Here is a 13,595-nt window from a genome sequence, read left to right as displayed (position 1 = left end):
TGTAATTTTTTTTTGATATAGCTATGTTGTTTTAATGAAGTTGCACATACAAATAAAATATATGTTGTTGACATATGGGTGCTACATATAAAAAATCCTATATACTATTAACGTATGTACATACTATGGGGATGTTATATCTGTTATAAACTAATATCTTAATCTACCCAGAGAATGTACATATGAAAACTGTATTTCGCCTGATAGGTCATTTAACGTCACGCACTTGTCATAATTACAAATTTCCGAACTCTTAAGCAGGGACTTCTCAGGGGAGCGTGAACACAAATCATCTTCCTTTGAGTTTTGCGCGCAGCTCTCTCTATCTTCCTCAGTGACACGGTATGCAACGGGTTAAAGAGCGGGGCTTCAGAGTCCTCCTCTCTTGTTCGCCACGATGAACAAATGAACTCTTGGGGAATGAAATTTAAATTCCATAAAGGAGAAAAAGTTCTCTGTTTTGAACCTGACCCATCCAAGGCCAAGGTGCTCTACGATGCAAAGGTAAATATACAGTAAGATTATGTTGCTACACATATGCCTTTATCGCGGTGTTTGGTGTGTTACAGACAGTACAGGTTGCTTTCACGCATGTATGTGGATGTTCATTTCTTCTCACATTTCCTCAGATACTATTTTTCGTGAAACCGGGAAGGGCGGTTGCTTTCATAGTTCTTAAGGATCATCTATATAATCAACTATACAACATGTACACATATTAAATCGATCATGGTGTGCGATGTGTGGATTTTCATTGAAAGTCCGTGGCGTTGTGCGGTTCAGAAACAGGGAAAGTTACAACATGTTAGCGCGTTGAAGTAACGTTAGCTAGCGCTGCATCCGCCTTAATCCGAGGCCTCTCCATCCTCTCCAACATGCCCGAATCAAGCTAAATATTTATATGAAAAGGATCACGTGCAACACCGTGAATACTATTAGTGCGTAAATATATTGTGTGCTGTTTAAATGAGTGTGATCAAATTTATGGTAAACGCATAAGGAGAAAGACCATCAGCACGTATCTCAGCTTAAGTTTTGCTTCAAATTGTGCCTGCTTAACAAAACTTTTAAAAGTGAATAAAATCAATACATTTACTGCATTAGAGTCACACTAGTAACCCTAAAATAAAATTAAGTGCACACAATTGAACCTTGCTAAGTTAGCTACAAGTTGTGACGTCATCATTATGCGCAGTACAGGCTGCTGCGGTTGCAAACTGGGGGGGGGAAGGGCAGAGGATGAATCCTTGCTAGCCGGTAAACGTAAGATTTTTTTTTTTTTTTTGGAGTTCTCTCGTGTGGAATCTTAAATTTGTGTTTATTTGCGTTTTGCATTTTAGGTTGTTGACATCGCAGCAGTAAAAGATGACAAGGGGAAAAGAGTCCCAAAGTATCTGATTCATTTCAATGGTTGGAACAGAAGGTAAGAGCAGGCCGCATTGAATGGTTATAATATTATTGTGTCATTATTTGACATTTTATCTGTACGGTGATTTTATTGTTTTCATATCGCTAAGGGAAATGAAGCGAAATTGCTAAACAAAACCATACCGAATGCGTTTGCTTGATTGTTGTCACTGCTGTGAAATCGTACTGAAGCCCTGTTTTGCTGTTTTTCAGTTGGGATCGCTGGGCTGCAGAGGATCATGTGCTCAGAGATTCTGAAAATAATCGCAAATTACAACGTAAACTGGCACGCAAAGCTTTGGCTCGCATGTGAGTCTCAATAAGCTTGTTTGCATTGTTCTGTCATGTGAGATTTTTTTCTGCTAATGCTAATTTAAATACATAAGACTGACTTGTTAGTGAATGATGATAATAACAACAAAAACAGAAAAGTTAAGGTACCATGGATTGTTCATTAGGGATTTTTTTAATACCCCATATGAAAAACAAATACATGAAAAGTTACTTACTGTATTTTAGGACATGCTTACAAACTTTAATGGGTTAAAATATTTAAAGGGGTCCTATTATGCTCCTTTACAAAGTCTTTATTTTGTTCTGGGGTGTACTTGAACATGCTGTCATTCTTGGTATTTTTTCACATAATTTACATTATTACAATAGCTTTCTCCCCAGGCTGGCACAAACGGCTCAATTAGTTCCGGGTTCCACCTTCCGAAAAACCAAATGTATAGTGAATGACGCGGCTTCAGCGTGGCTACCGGAGCAGTTCGCCGACCCTTTAGTTAAAGCTTGCGTTTAAACGAGCCGACCTGCGGCTCGCTGATGCATCCCAAAAGCGTCTGTCCATAATACATTGTTAAAGTTAGGCGAATCCCCCACCTGGCAACGAATTGAATTTCAGTATGCGGGATTTACGTTGTGACATAATAGCCTCTGGAAAACAAACGCAGTAGTCCAAATGAGCCGCTTCGTTGTAGTTCTTGAAAAGGATTTTTTTTTTATTTATTTATTTTTTTTAAACTAAATATCTCCCTTTGGAGTGGACTTTGAGATTTGTAACTTTGTAGACGTTTTTTATGCCCAAACATACACACCACACACTGGCTAAAGTTCAAAAAGTGAAAAAGCATAATAGGACCCCTTTAAAAATATAAATTCTGTCATCATTGACCCAGTGATGTTGATTTGAACCCATGAGACTTTTGTTCATCTTCAGAACACATATGGACAAAATTTCTGTATTCTCTCATCTTTGAAAATCAGTTAGTCCAAATGTTTCAAAAGAATTGGTAATATTAATTCTTATGAATCAAGGATTTTAATTCAAGTTCTCCAAAAAAAAAAAAAAGACGGTCCTTTGTTTCAGGCGATTTCTAAATTTTATAATCAATATTTCTCTTCTGATGAAGTAGATCCAGGCAAAGTCAAATACTTCCAAGGAACAAAAATGTATCCTTCCCAACAAAAGTGGCTGTATCAGTATAAAAAAAAAAGAAAGTATTTGTTAGCTGTTTATGTAAAGTAACATTTACCTGCAAGTTCATTATATTGTAACTCCTGGAGGCCAGTTAGATGATGCAAATTCAGTGTATTGTAAATTTTTTATTTATTTATTTTTATTTTTTATTTTTATTTTTTTACAGGAGGAAAAAGGGATGGAAGAAGCGACGCTGTCGTCTGCCAGGTGTTAACCCAATTTTGAAGTCCCTCACTGAAGAGGAAAAGGAGAAGAGTGATGATGCTTGTGAGTATTTGATGTTTACTAAAAGTTATGTAAGAATGCTTCATGTATGTAAAAAAACTAAAAAAGTGAATGCTAATCAAGCTCTATAGATGAATCTGTGTTTTTACCCTGCTCACCCTTTGATGTTTTTCTCAGCTTTGATCTCGCCATCTGATGATAGTGACAAAGACATTTCAGAACAGGAGTCCTTAAAAAGTGAAAGTGACTCATCGGAGGATATGAACAATATGGTAAGACAGTTGCATAACTTTAAAAACAGTATAATTTTGAAGTATTTTTACTATTTAAAATAACTGCTTTCTATTTGAATATATTTTAAAATGTAACTTATTCCTGTGATTTCAAAGCTGAATTTTTTGTATAATTTCTCCAGTCACACCCATCTTTGGCAGATTAACCAATGTGGAGGTGTGAATTTTGAGTGGGATAGGTTCCTTTGTCTCACGCAACACCTTATTTGCTTGGTTTATGGTGGTCTGGAGGATTTGTTATGCAAGTTATGATAACATTATATACACCATTAATCTGGGAATCAGAAGACACCCATTTTGATACCTAGAAACATGCATGTTTTGTTATGAGTAAGAAAACTTAAATAAGCATTAAGTTTAAAGTTACATTAACATGCTTTACTTTTAGTCAGCATTTCAGAGTTCTAATGTGTTCCAGGAATATGCATTTCGTATGTGTTTGTATTTAGGTCATGGTCACTTTAAGATCGCGCTGTGCTAATGTCCTATTACGCGATCCATAGTTGGGAAGTAAATACTCACGCACTTCATGTGCGTTTCAGCGGTTTGCTCGAGTTTATTTTCATGGCGCTTCATCGCATCTGTCTACTTCTCATGTCTGACGTAGCATCGTCGGTATGTATACTTTGTTTTGTGAGATTATTATGGAAGTATTATCCGTTATTTTTGACAATAATTGTAAATTTGTAGAGTGTAATCTGCCGATGGTTTGAACTCACGTCGGCTATGCATATGCTGGCTCTCTCGTGTTCGTTTGTTACGAGCTGCACGGTAAAGGTGCTATAATGACCAGAATGTAGTTCACATGTATTTCTTTATTAGTGTTAAAATGAGTACAAACAAAATGCAACAGTAATTGTGCAAATTAGACTTTGTGTAATTTGTCAATCTTCAGAGTCTTGGTGTGGGGAAAAAGTTTAGCTGGCCGTCAGGATATTAAGTTAACATATCGAGGATGGCACAATGCATACAACACAGGAATACAATATATAAATTTTGGAACAGTTTGTGAAAATGGAGCCAATGTCATATGCATATTGTTGATTTTGAGTGTGTCTGGGCCATTCATAAAAACGGAATTTACTATAGCGTGGAATTCATAGATTTTTGGATGGATAAATTAAAAGTTGGTCTGTCACTTAATTCGAATCGCGATATGGACTAATGTCATAATATACACAATCATTTTTTAGAAAAAAAGGAAAAGATTGTAGGGCCCTATTGTTCAAAATGTTGAAATAGAGAGTTTTAGGCTTATTTTTTCACTGAAATAAATGTTTTAGTTATTACACAAATAAGGCTAAAGTACCAGGAAAAAAGTAATGTTGGCTCCCCCCCAAACTGTAAACCTAGGACATGCATCTGTAATTTAGTTATATCAAGGGAGGAGGGTAAGTATACAATGCCTAAAACCTGATTGGACATCTTGATTGCATTCTAACGCTACAGACTTCATCAGTTATTTATACCCTTGTCAGAAGAGTAAATTCTTGTGTTTATTGCAGAATCTTAACACAAACGCAAACCTTTTTTTTTTCCATGCAGAGATTCCAGTAGTCTATTGAAGTTATATTTGTTGGGGGGACAACTAATTGTACAGCTTAAATGTTGTAATTCTTAGAATAAAGTAGGACTGGGCAATATATCGAACGATATTGTGAGGCGGGTTTAGTCAATGAAGCCGGTGCTTTGATTAGTAGTAAATCTCCATCACGTGCGTTCCGCTCAGGTTCCGCTGGAGCGGCAATTGAAAAACAGAGACGTAAATCTCTGACAAGCTACGCCATATCGAGCTTAATATCGCATTCGATATTTAGCTCGATATGGCGTAGCGTGTCAGACATTTACGTCTCTGTGTATCAATTGCCGCTCTAGCGGGAACCTGAGCGGGAACGCACGTGATGGAGATTTACTACTAATCAAAGCACCGGCTTCATTGACTAAACGCGCCTCACAATATCGTTCGATATATTGCCATGGGCGTAAATCCCGGGGGGGACGGGGGGGACATGTCCCCCCCCCCCATCCGAGGGTTGTCCCCCCCCTCTCTAAAAAAATTATTAAAAAAAAATCGCACTCTCTATTGTGAAAAATATATGTATGTATACCTACTCGTGTAAGTAGAAAAAACCCCCGCAAAAAATGCATTTAGAAACAGTTGAGTTCCCCCTCCCCTTCCTTACAGTGGTTTGGCCCACTGCCCGCTTTACACACACGAGTCAGGTGTGTGGCTGCGGCTCAATTAATGCTGAACTCCAGTAAATAGGGTATTTCATTAACTTTAAATAAAGCGATTCTCTTTAATGTAGTTGATGCAGACTCATTCATAAATTAGTTGCGGCAAAAATGCTGATTACCGATGTAATTTTCCATGAATCTGCTATATTAGCAATTAAAACATTACTTATCTAGTTAACGTTAGCTTGTTTACCATAGCTTGTTGCATAATGCAATGCAAGACGCCAAAGCCGTTTCCCATGCATAGTTTTATTTGTGACGACTTGGCATAATGTTAACTTAACATTAAGGGCCACAATTAGAATGTTGCAGGTATACCTCACTTCCCTGATGTCAAGAGATAAACTAGCGAGCGTTATCAGTAGGTCCAGCCTTTAGCCCTTTTGTTAGCGCGTCCGCCTCCCGTGCCGGAGACCCGGGTTCGAGACCCGCTCGTCGCGAGTGTGTGGCGTTTCATTTAGCTGTGCATTTACTAAATGAGCACTGTGTTACGTCCGAACAAACCTCACTATTAATAAAATTGTAAACCTTTTTTTGTTTTTGTTTTTATTGTTGTGTATCTTTATAAGTACAATTTGACTGTATTATTTTGCGTCCCCTTCAAAAATTGCTCATGAGAAATTTTATATTTATTGTCCCCCCCTACTGTTAAATGAAATTTACGCCAATGTATATTGCCCAGCCCTAGAATAAAGTTATCAGTTCTACAAAAACCATAGATAATTTAGGACTACCATGCTTACAAATGTGTTATTTGGCCAGCACAAATGAGAAACCTAGTATAACGTCATTTGCTGAATTTTACGCTTTTGACTGGAATGAAAATGAGGCTTTACATATTCACATTTGCTCTTATAACCTTAATATTATGCTTTTACACAGAGGGAAGAGCAGGAGCCACAGACCAAAAGGGAGAGTGAAGACAAGATCATCACTGTAAACATTGATATCCCTGATGTTCTCAAGAAGAAGCTGGAGGACGACTGTTACTATATCAACAAAAGAAAGAAGGTATGCATGCTCCAAGTTCAGATTTATTTTGGTTTGTTCATTGCACAATTATTCTCCTTTAGTGGCATTGTAAAATGCTTATAAAAATTGTCATTTTGTTCCATTGACAACAGCTGGTGAAGCTTCCATGCCTGATGAATATAGTAAACATTCTGGAGTCCTATGTGAAGCACTTCACCCTAAATGCAGCTTTCTCAGCTAATGAGCGCTGTCGGCACCCTCAGAGCTCCACGCAGACTAATATGAGTCCACACTATATGCCACCTGAGAGGAAGTAAGTTGTAACCAAAAGTTATTTTCTTATAGAGCTTTCTTATTCAGCTTCAACACTAGGGCTGGGCGATATGGAGCAAAAAATATATCTCGATAAACAGGATAAATAACCCCCCAAAAACTACTGCAAAAACAAATATGCCAAATTCCAAAGTCTTTTTTTATTGAAACTCAGAGGTAGGCAGTTCAGAACAAAGTGCTTCTGCAAATTTTCTTTTAAAGGTCCCAAATTTCCTGGCTTTTTTCATGATAACTGAGGTCTAGGGGCTATGTAACTACCATATGAGTTTCAAAACAGTCAATCCACAGTAAACTGCACACAGTCTGCTTAAAGTAGCTGTGTGACGTCCGATCTACTCAGTCACCGCCTTCAGTCACCACCCCGAGCACCAATCACGTCCCACCCTCCTTTTGTCAAACCCAGACAATATCGTGTCCATAACATTGCTAAGCAACAACAACACGGAAACTAATCTAGAAAACCCTGTTCAGTCTATAGATGTCGAAACTACAACATTGCACAGGCTTCAGAACAACGTGAATATAAGAGACCACTGGCACGTCAACTTCAGCCTCTTTCACACAGCGATTCCGGTAAATACACGGATAATGTGTCCCATGATTTGTTCCGGAATTGTTTAATTTGGTTCATTCACAGTTGTTTTCCGGAATCTGTGCGTGTTTTACACACAACCCATAAAGACATGTGACGTTTGGATGTGAGATGTAATGCGACGCGTACGTTTCACTAAACTGAAACTAACCTGAACAAACTGTGCTTCAGCGCTGATAGTGAGGAGCTGGCTCTGCCCGATCGCCACTTCATTCCACTTTGCTGTATTTTTTCGTTGTGAAGAGTCGCAGGGTAACGTGCATCATCCTTACAACACTGCCTTTATGGTTCTGGCTTTTGTTCACACAGCACTTGTTCCCGTAATTTTCCAGAATCAGCACGCATTGTGAAAGGGGCTTTACTAAAAGCAACAGTTATGTAGCTTACTGCATTCGGTGTTTGAAAAAAAAAAAACATTAATGATCATTCTGAAATATCCTGTTGAGTATCAGCAGGCTAGGCTCTCTCTATGGCTCTGGGTTCAGCTACAACGATACATGACCGTAGTTACCTGTGATTGGCCTGGCTGTGCGTCACTCAGAAAACAACAGGCCAATCGGAAGAGAGGCTCATGAATATTAGATGGGCCAAAATCGACCTGTTTTTGACAGAGCTCCTAAAAAAGGAGCTGTAAAAATATATTGAGATGGATTTTGGCACTTATACCGCAAATATATATTCTTAAGGACATCAACAACTAAAAAAAAACTCCAGAAATGTGTACAATATGGGACCTTTAATATATAAATAAACCCTTTTAATTTTTGGCAAACAAACAGAGGTTTACTGTTAAAATCAATACATGGAAGAAAAATTATATTCAGTTTAAAACGTTTAAATAATTGTAGTATTTTTTTCTACAGTTAAGTGGTGAATCTTGTTTTATGTAAATTATTTAAATAGGAATATATAAACACCTACATTATACTGTACAAAAGTAATACAAGACTAATATTGTTCTGTTTCATGTTAAACCGTACATTTATTTTGACAGATTGCTGTGAAGTTTCTGTGTGTACAGTATGATATGATGCTAGTTTTCTCAAATGAAACGGTAAAAGTGACACTCACAGCAGCTTTGGAGATTGAGTTTATCTGTTCATGTGAGATGCAAATGCCAAAAATTTGCGGGAGCTTCAGGCGTGCTTCAGGATGTGTGTAGAAAAAAAAAAAACGCGTCTCCGCCATTCATACATGCAGAGGCAAACGGAACATGCAGGATTCATATTAAAACGGTCTTTTTGCATTTCAGTTTTCACAGACACTAGTCCATATCGCGATTTGAATTAAGTGACAGACCAACTTTTGATTTATTAATCCAAAAATCAACGAATTCCGTGGCATTCAGCGCTATAGTAAATTCCGTTTTTATGAATGGAGTCCGCGATCCAGTCCGTGTTTTCGCGGAGGAGACATTGTAAACACGCGTCCATGTAGAGACAGAAATGACATGCCTTCGTGTAAATAAGAAAAATAACATAACGCTATTTAGTTTGTTTAATAAAAGAACAATGTATATCCCTGTTCTATAGGAAAGATGACCTTAAATGACTTCTATTGTGATCTGGCGCTATATCGAAAATAAAATGAACTTGACGTTCAAGGGAGGCAGGGGGTGTCGTTGGGGGGGCGGGCCGCCCCCCTAAGATAATGGTAGGGGAAACACTGTATACATATATTTACGGCAGTAGACATCTGTCTGTTGTTCGTCCGACGCCTTAAAACCTAAGTATCTCCATATAATGGAGCCAGTTGTCCTTTTTTTTTTTGCGACGAGTTCTGTAGCCTCCGGGCTGGTTGCGGGCGCCGCCATATTGAATGAGACGACAGGCGGAATAAAAGCAAGGAGGCGGGGGTGAGCACAGCACAGAGAAGGCAAACAAGCAAAGTGGCGAAAATTAAATATAAACATTATATCGATATATACGATATGTCAAAATTCATATTGAGTTTAAAAAATATCTCGATATATTTTAAATATCGAGATATCGCCCACCCCTATTCAGCACAACCCTACTCAAATGATTTGTAACTTGAATGGCCATGGCTATTGGTGTCTGTCGCTTCATTATTTTAGCTTGCTGTTTGATGTTGCAAACTTCTATTTCTTATCATACTCTATTAATATATTATCATTTAAACAGACTGGTTGTGGTACAAAATAGTTTTACCATATTTGGAACTTTTCCGTCAAGTACTAACTTTCGAGAGACAACCCTGTTCCAAAAATATGTAAATGAGTCAAGACTAGTGCTGGGTGATATACTGGTATATACAATAAACCGATTTGATATATGCACAGTAGTGCTGGGCGATATAGAAAAATCATATATCATGATATGGATTATTTTATATCACGAAATACCACAATAAAGTACGTTTTCAATTATTCTCTGAAAAGTTTGACAAATATCATTGCATACTTTTTTTGCAACTTTATTTTGAAGTGACATTTAACTGAACTGTCACAAATGAGAAAAATACATTTTAGTGCAGCGATAAAAATGTATCAAATGACAACAGATGTGGTGGAGGTAGAGCTACAGTATCCTTCACATTTTTTTTATCCACATCATAGCTATTTAAATATTATCAAAATAAACTCTTTTTATTTAAAGTGCACAACCATTTCAAGTTTCAAGAGCACAAAAGCACTCAATTATAAAAAATAAACATAAAACATTTTTCAAATATCAGAGTTTAACATAACACTGTTTAAGGCATTAGCCATGAATAAAAGTGCAAACATAAAAGGCTACTTTGTAAAAGTAGAAAAAATGTCTGTCAAATTTATATGTTGAGTGCGAGGAAGACAAGTTGGTCAACTGTGTTCAGCTTAAGACATGACCTCTTACATGTGATGATGGGAGAGACGCACACTTTGATTAGACTGGATAAACATATGCAGCATATTAATTGTTAAGAAAATGGTATTCCTAATAAATGTCTCGAATATTTTGATTATGTCCAATGCTTCTCTTTCTTTTTGGAATTATTAGACACATTTCACTATGTCTTTTCAGATGCCTAGGTCTGTTTAATTTCCTTAATTATAAAATTTAGCACTATTTTTAAACGTTTATTCAAGCAATAATATATAAGTTATCTCATGTATATGCTTGTTTAAAACCAGGGATTAAAAACAAATTCCAAGTAAAAACTGTATTTTTTTCTTTACATTTCCAGACAGCGAAACGAACAAAATTAAACATTACTTAATAAATTCAAGCCACTATAATTTCTTTATTCATTTGATACAACTATTATAGCTATACAATTAATATATATAAAATAATATTATTTTGTCATATTGTGATTCCTGAATTTACAGTATATATGAAAACTTTGTTTTGAAGTGCATTCGTTATGTTTGTATAAGAAAATTCGTTAACCTAGCCTAATAAGTTGATTTAATATTCTTGATAATTTAAGAAGTTAAGAAAAAAGGAATTATCTTGTAGTCTATATATATTTAAGGCTATAGGCTAATCTTTTTCTTAACTTTTATTACACTGTAGATCGAAATAAAATAATTCTTGATCATATTTAACATCGGAGAATCACTGAAAACGAAACTATTTAAATATGTATAAAGGAAAGACAAAATAAATTACAAGAACAATCTGTATTTTTCTTGTAATCAAGGACATTTCTTTTGATAAAATTACCTACAGATCTGGCCATTTAAAATGCGCGCGGGAACGGAAGTGGTCTCGCGTGACACCGGTGTATTCCGAGGGATCCTAGAAAATGCTTTGACGCAGGAAAGACATGATCAGTAGGGGGCAGTCGTGTAACGCACTGAACTGAAGCAGCAGCAAACATAGCTGCAAGCTAAAAGACTCGTTTGTATGGTGACCTTGAGGGGACATTTTCGGTTCAATTATGTTTGTCGTGGCCACGACATATAAACTCGTGGGAATGTCATATGTCGTTGCCACGAGATATTAATTCGTGGGAACGTAATATTAACTCATGGGAACGTCATATGTCGTGGCCACGAGATCATTTTGTCGAGGTAACGAGTTCTTATATTGAGGGAACAACATGCATTTCTCGTGGCCACGAGGTTAATGCATAAACAAACCTGCATGACCATAGTAACCCAGGATTATCAGAGATAGGTTTATTAATATTTTATTTTGAGTTAAGAAATGATTATATTAATTGTTATAGAAATGAATACAATATTAAATAATTATATAGGCAATGCTGTATATGCGAATGCTGTCTGTGCGTGATGTAGACAGCATTCAGAAGTTTATGATGAATAAATATTACATAAAGTACTAAAAATGTTTCTTGCTGGGCTATTTAATTTGATGTATCCCACAGTCTTATCCATTAACCGATCCTCTTTTTTCTGTAATAATTGTATTATTCGTTTATATTCGTTATTTTTCCCATCATTTCGATCTCTTTACTTAACATTCTGAATCTAAATGATAAATGCTGACATGCCATTAAAGCTTTGATTATGCTATATGGCTGGGATTTTTACTGGAATGCAGTTAATAGGTTGAATTTAACACACACACACACACACACACACACACACACACACACACACACACACATATATTCATTTTATTTCGTCTAATTAATAGATAACCTATAGTGTTTCATTGACGAGTGAATCATTAGTTCCATTTGTAAATCGTTTATGGTCGCACAGGGGCATAAATACAATCATAAAGTCAAAACTTTATTGGCATAATTGTCGTTTACAGTATTTGCAAAATAAATGGCAAATAGCATATATACAGAAAGTTATTTAGATTAAGCGATTCACAATAAATAAAAACATTCAGAATGTTTTGAAAAGAGATCAAAATGAAGGTGAAAATAACGAATATAAACGAATAATACAAATATTACGGAAAAAAAGAAGGTCAGTTAATGGACAAGACTCTGGGATGCATAAAATGTTTCTTGTAGGGCTATTTAATTTGAAGTAGTTTATGTAATGTTTATTCATGATAAACTTGTGAATGCTGTCTACATTGCGCACAGACATCATTAGCATATACAGCATCGCCTATATAATTATTTAATATTGTATTAGTTTCTACAGTTATGATAATCATATCTATAGGAAGCTTTAAATTATTACTTAACGAAATAAAACAAATCGAAAACAAAAACTCATTTATGTAATCCGTAAAGATAAATTTCTCTCTCAAGGCGTGTCCAAAAAGGTATTGTACTCGAGGAGCAGAGATATAATATTCTTGATACTTCAAACATCCGTGTTCTGTTCTATAAATTCTGACAATTAAAAAAATCAGGCTCTCATGAAATCATGAAATCAATTACCATCTTTGTTCAAGAATGAAAGTAAATCTAACCATTTATATATGGCTATAGTTTATTCAGTTATTCTATATATATATATATTTATATTTATTTTCAGGTGTGCAGAATTATTAGGCACATTTTCTTTTACAGATAAAATGAGCTAAAAAGAGATTTACCTCAGACTGAAAAGTCAAAAACTATTAAATGCCCATGAGAAGGATGCAATACTAATGCAATACTGCAATTTGCAAAGTTAAGGCATGACCACCGGACAGAAAAACGCTTGTTGCATCTGCATTGTCAGAACAAACAGGTGGAGGAGAAAAGATGCATGTTAATTGCAAAAAAAGTAAGAATTAATGTTAAGAATCAGATATGAAACCATCAGGAACCAATTAGTCTCCAGCGCCACCGTTTTCCAGAACTGCAACCTACCTTGAGTCTCCAGAAGTGCAATGTGTCAGGTTCTCAGAGACTTTGCTTGGGCAAAAAATCCTAAAAAATGACCCTCAATTAATAAGAATAACATTCTGAAGTATTGTCAAATACATAGAGATGGTTTTTTTCTAGGCTTTATAGACAGATGAGTTGAGGAGTGACTCTTGAAGGACCAGCACCACATCCTCTTGTAGCACTCTTTCAAAATATATTTTCCAGAATCTGGCAGTAAGTTTTAAGAGTTTATTTTGGTCCCTCTCTGCAAGACAGACATTTCAGGATAGGAGATGGACTAAAACTGAAGTCCCAAAACTTACTG

At 36.1% G+C, this 13,595-nt stretch overlaps 1 protein-coding gene across 1 annotated transcript in view; it reads left to right on the top strand.

The window, feature by feature from the left end:
* The first annotated feature begins 269 nt into the window (after window positions 1–269).
* Window positions 270–13,595, top strand: part of LOC141336902 (uncharacterized) — a 33,490-nt gene continuing 20,164 nt past the window's right edge. The window contains exons 1-7 of the mRNA XM_073842622.1: window positions 270–504; window positions 1,341–1,423; window positions 1,621–1,716; window positions 3,054–3,154; window positions 3,290–3,384; window positions 6,526–6,654; window positions 6,768–6,928. Of these exons, the coding sequence (XP_073698723.1) occupies window positions 406–504; window positions 1,341–1,423; window positions 1,621–1,716; window positions 3,054–3,154; window positions 3,290–3,384; window positions 6,526–6,654; window positions 6,768–6,928 (764 nt within the window). The 5' untranslated portion in view covers window positions 270–405. The remainder of the gene's footprint in view (window positions 505–1,340; window positions 1,424–1,620; window positions 1,717–3,053; window positions 3,155–3,289; window positions 3,385–6,525; window positions 6,655–6,767; window positions 6,929–13,595) is intronic.

The sequence above is a fragment of the Garra rufa genome, chromosome 6 (genome assembly GCF_049309525.1).
Source record: "Garra rufa chromosome 6, GarRuf1.0, whole genome shotgun sequence".
In the NCBI taxonomy this organism is placed as follows: domain Eukaryota; kingdom Metazoa; phylum Chordata; class Actinopteri; order Cypriniformes; family Cyprinidae; genus Garra; species Garra rufa.
Note: the sequence above shows the minus strand (reverse complement) of the source record. Positions and strands in the feature narration are given on the sequence as shown.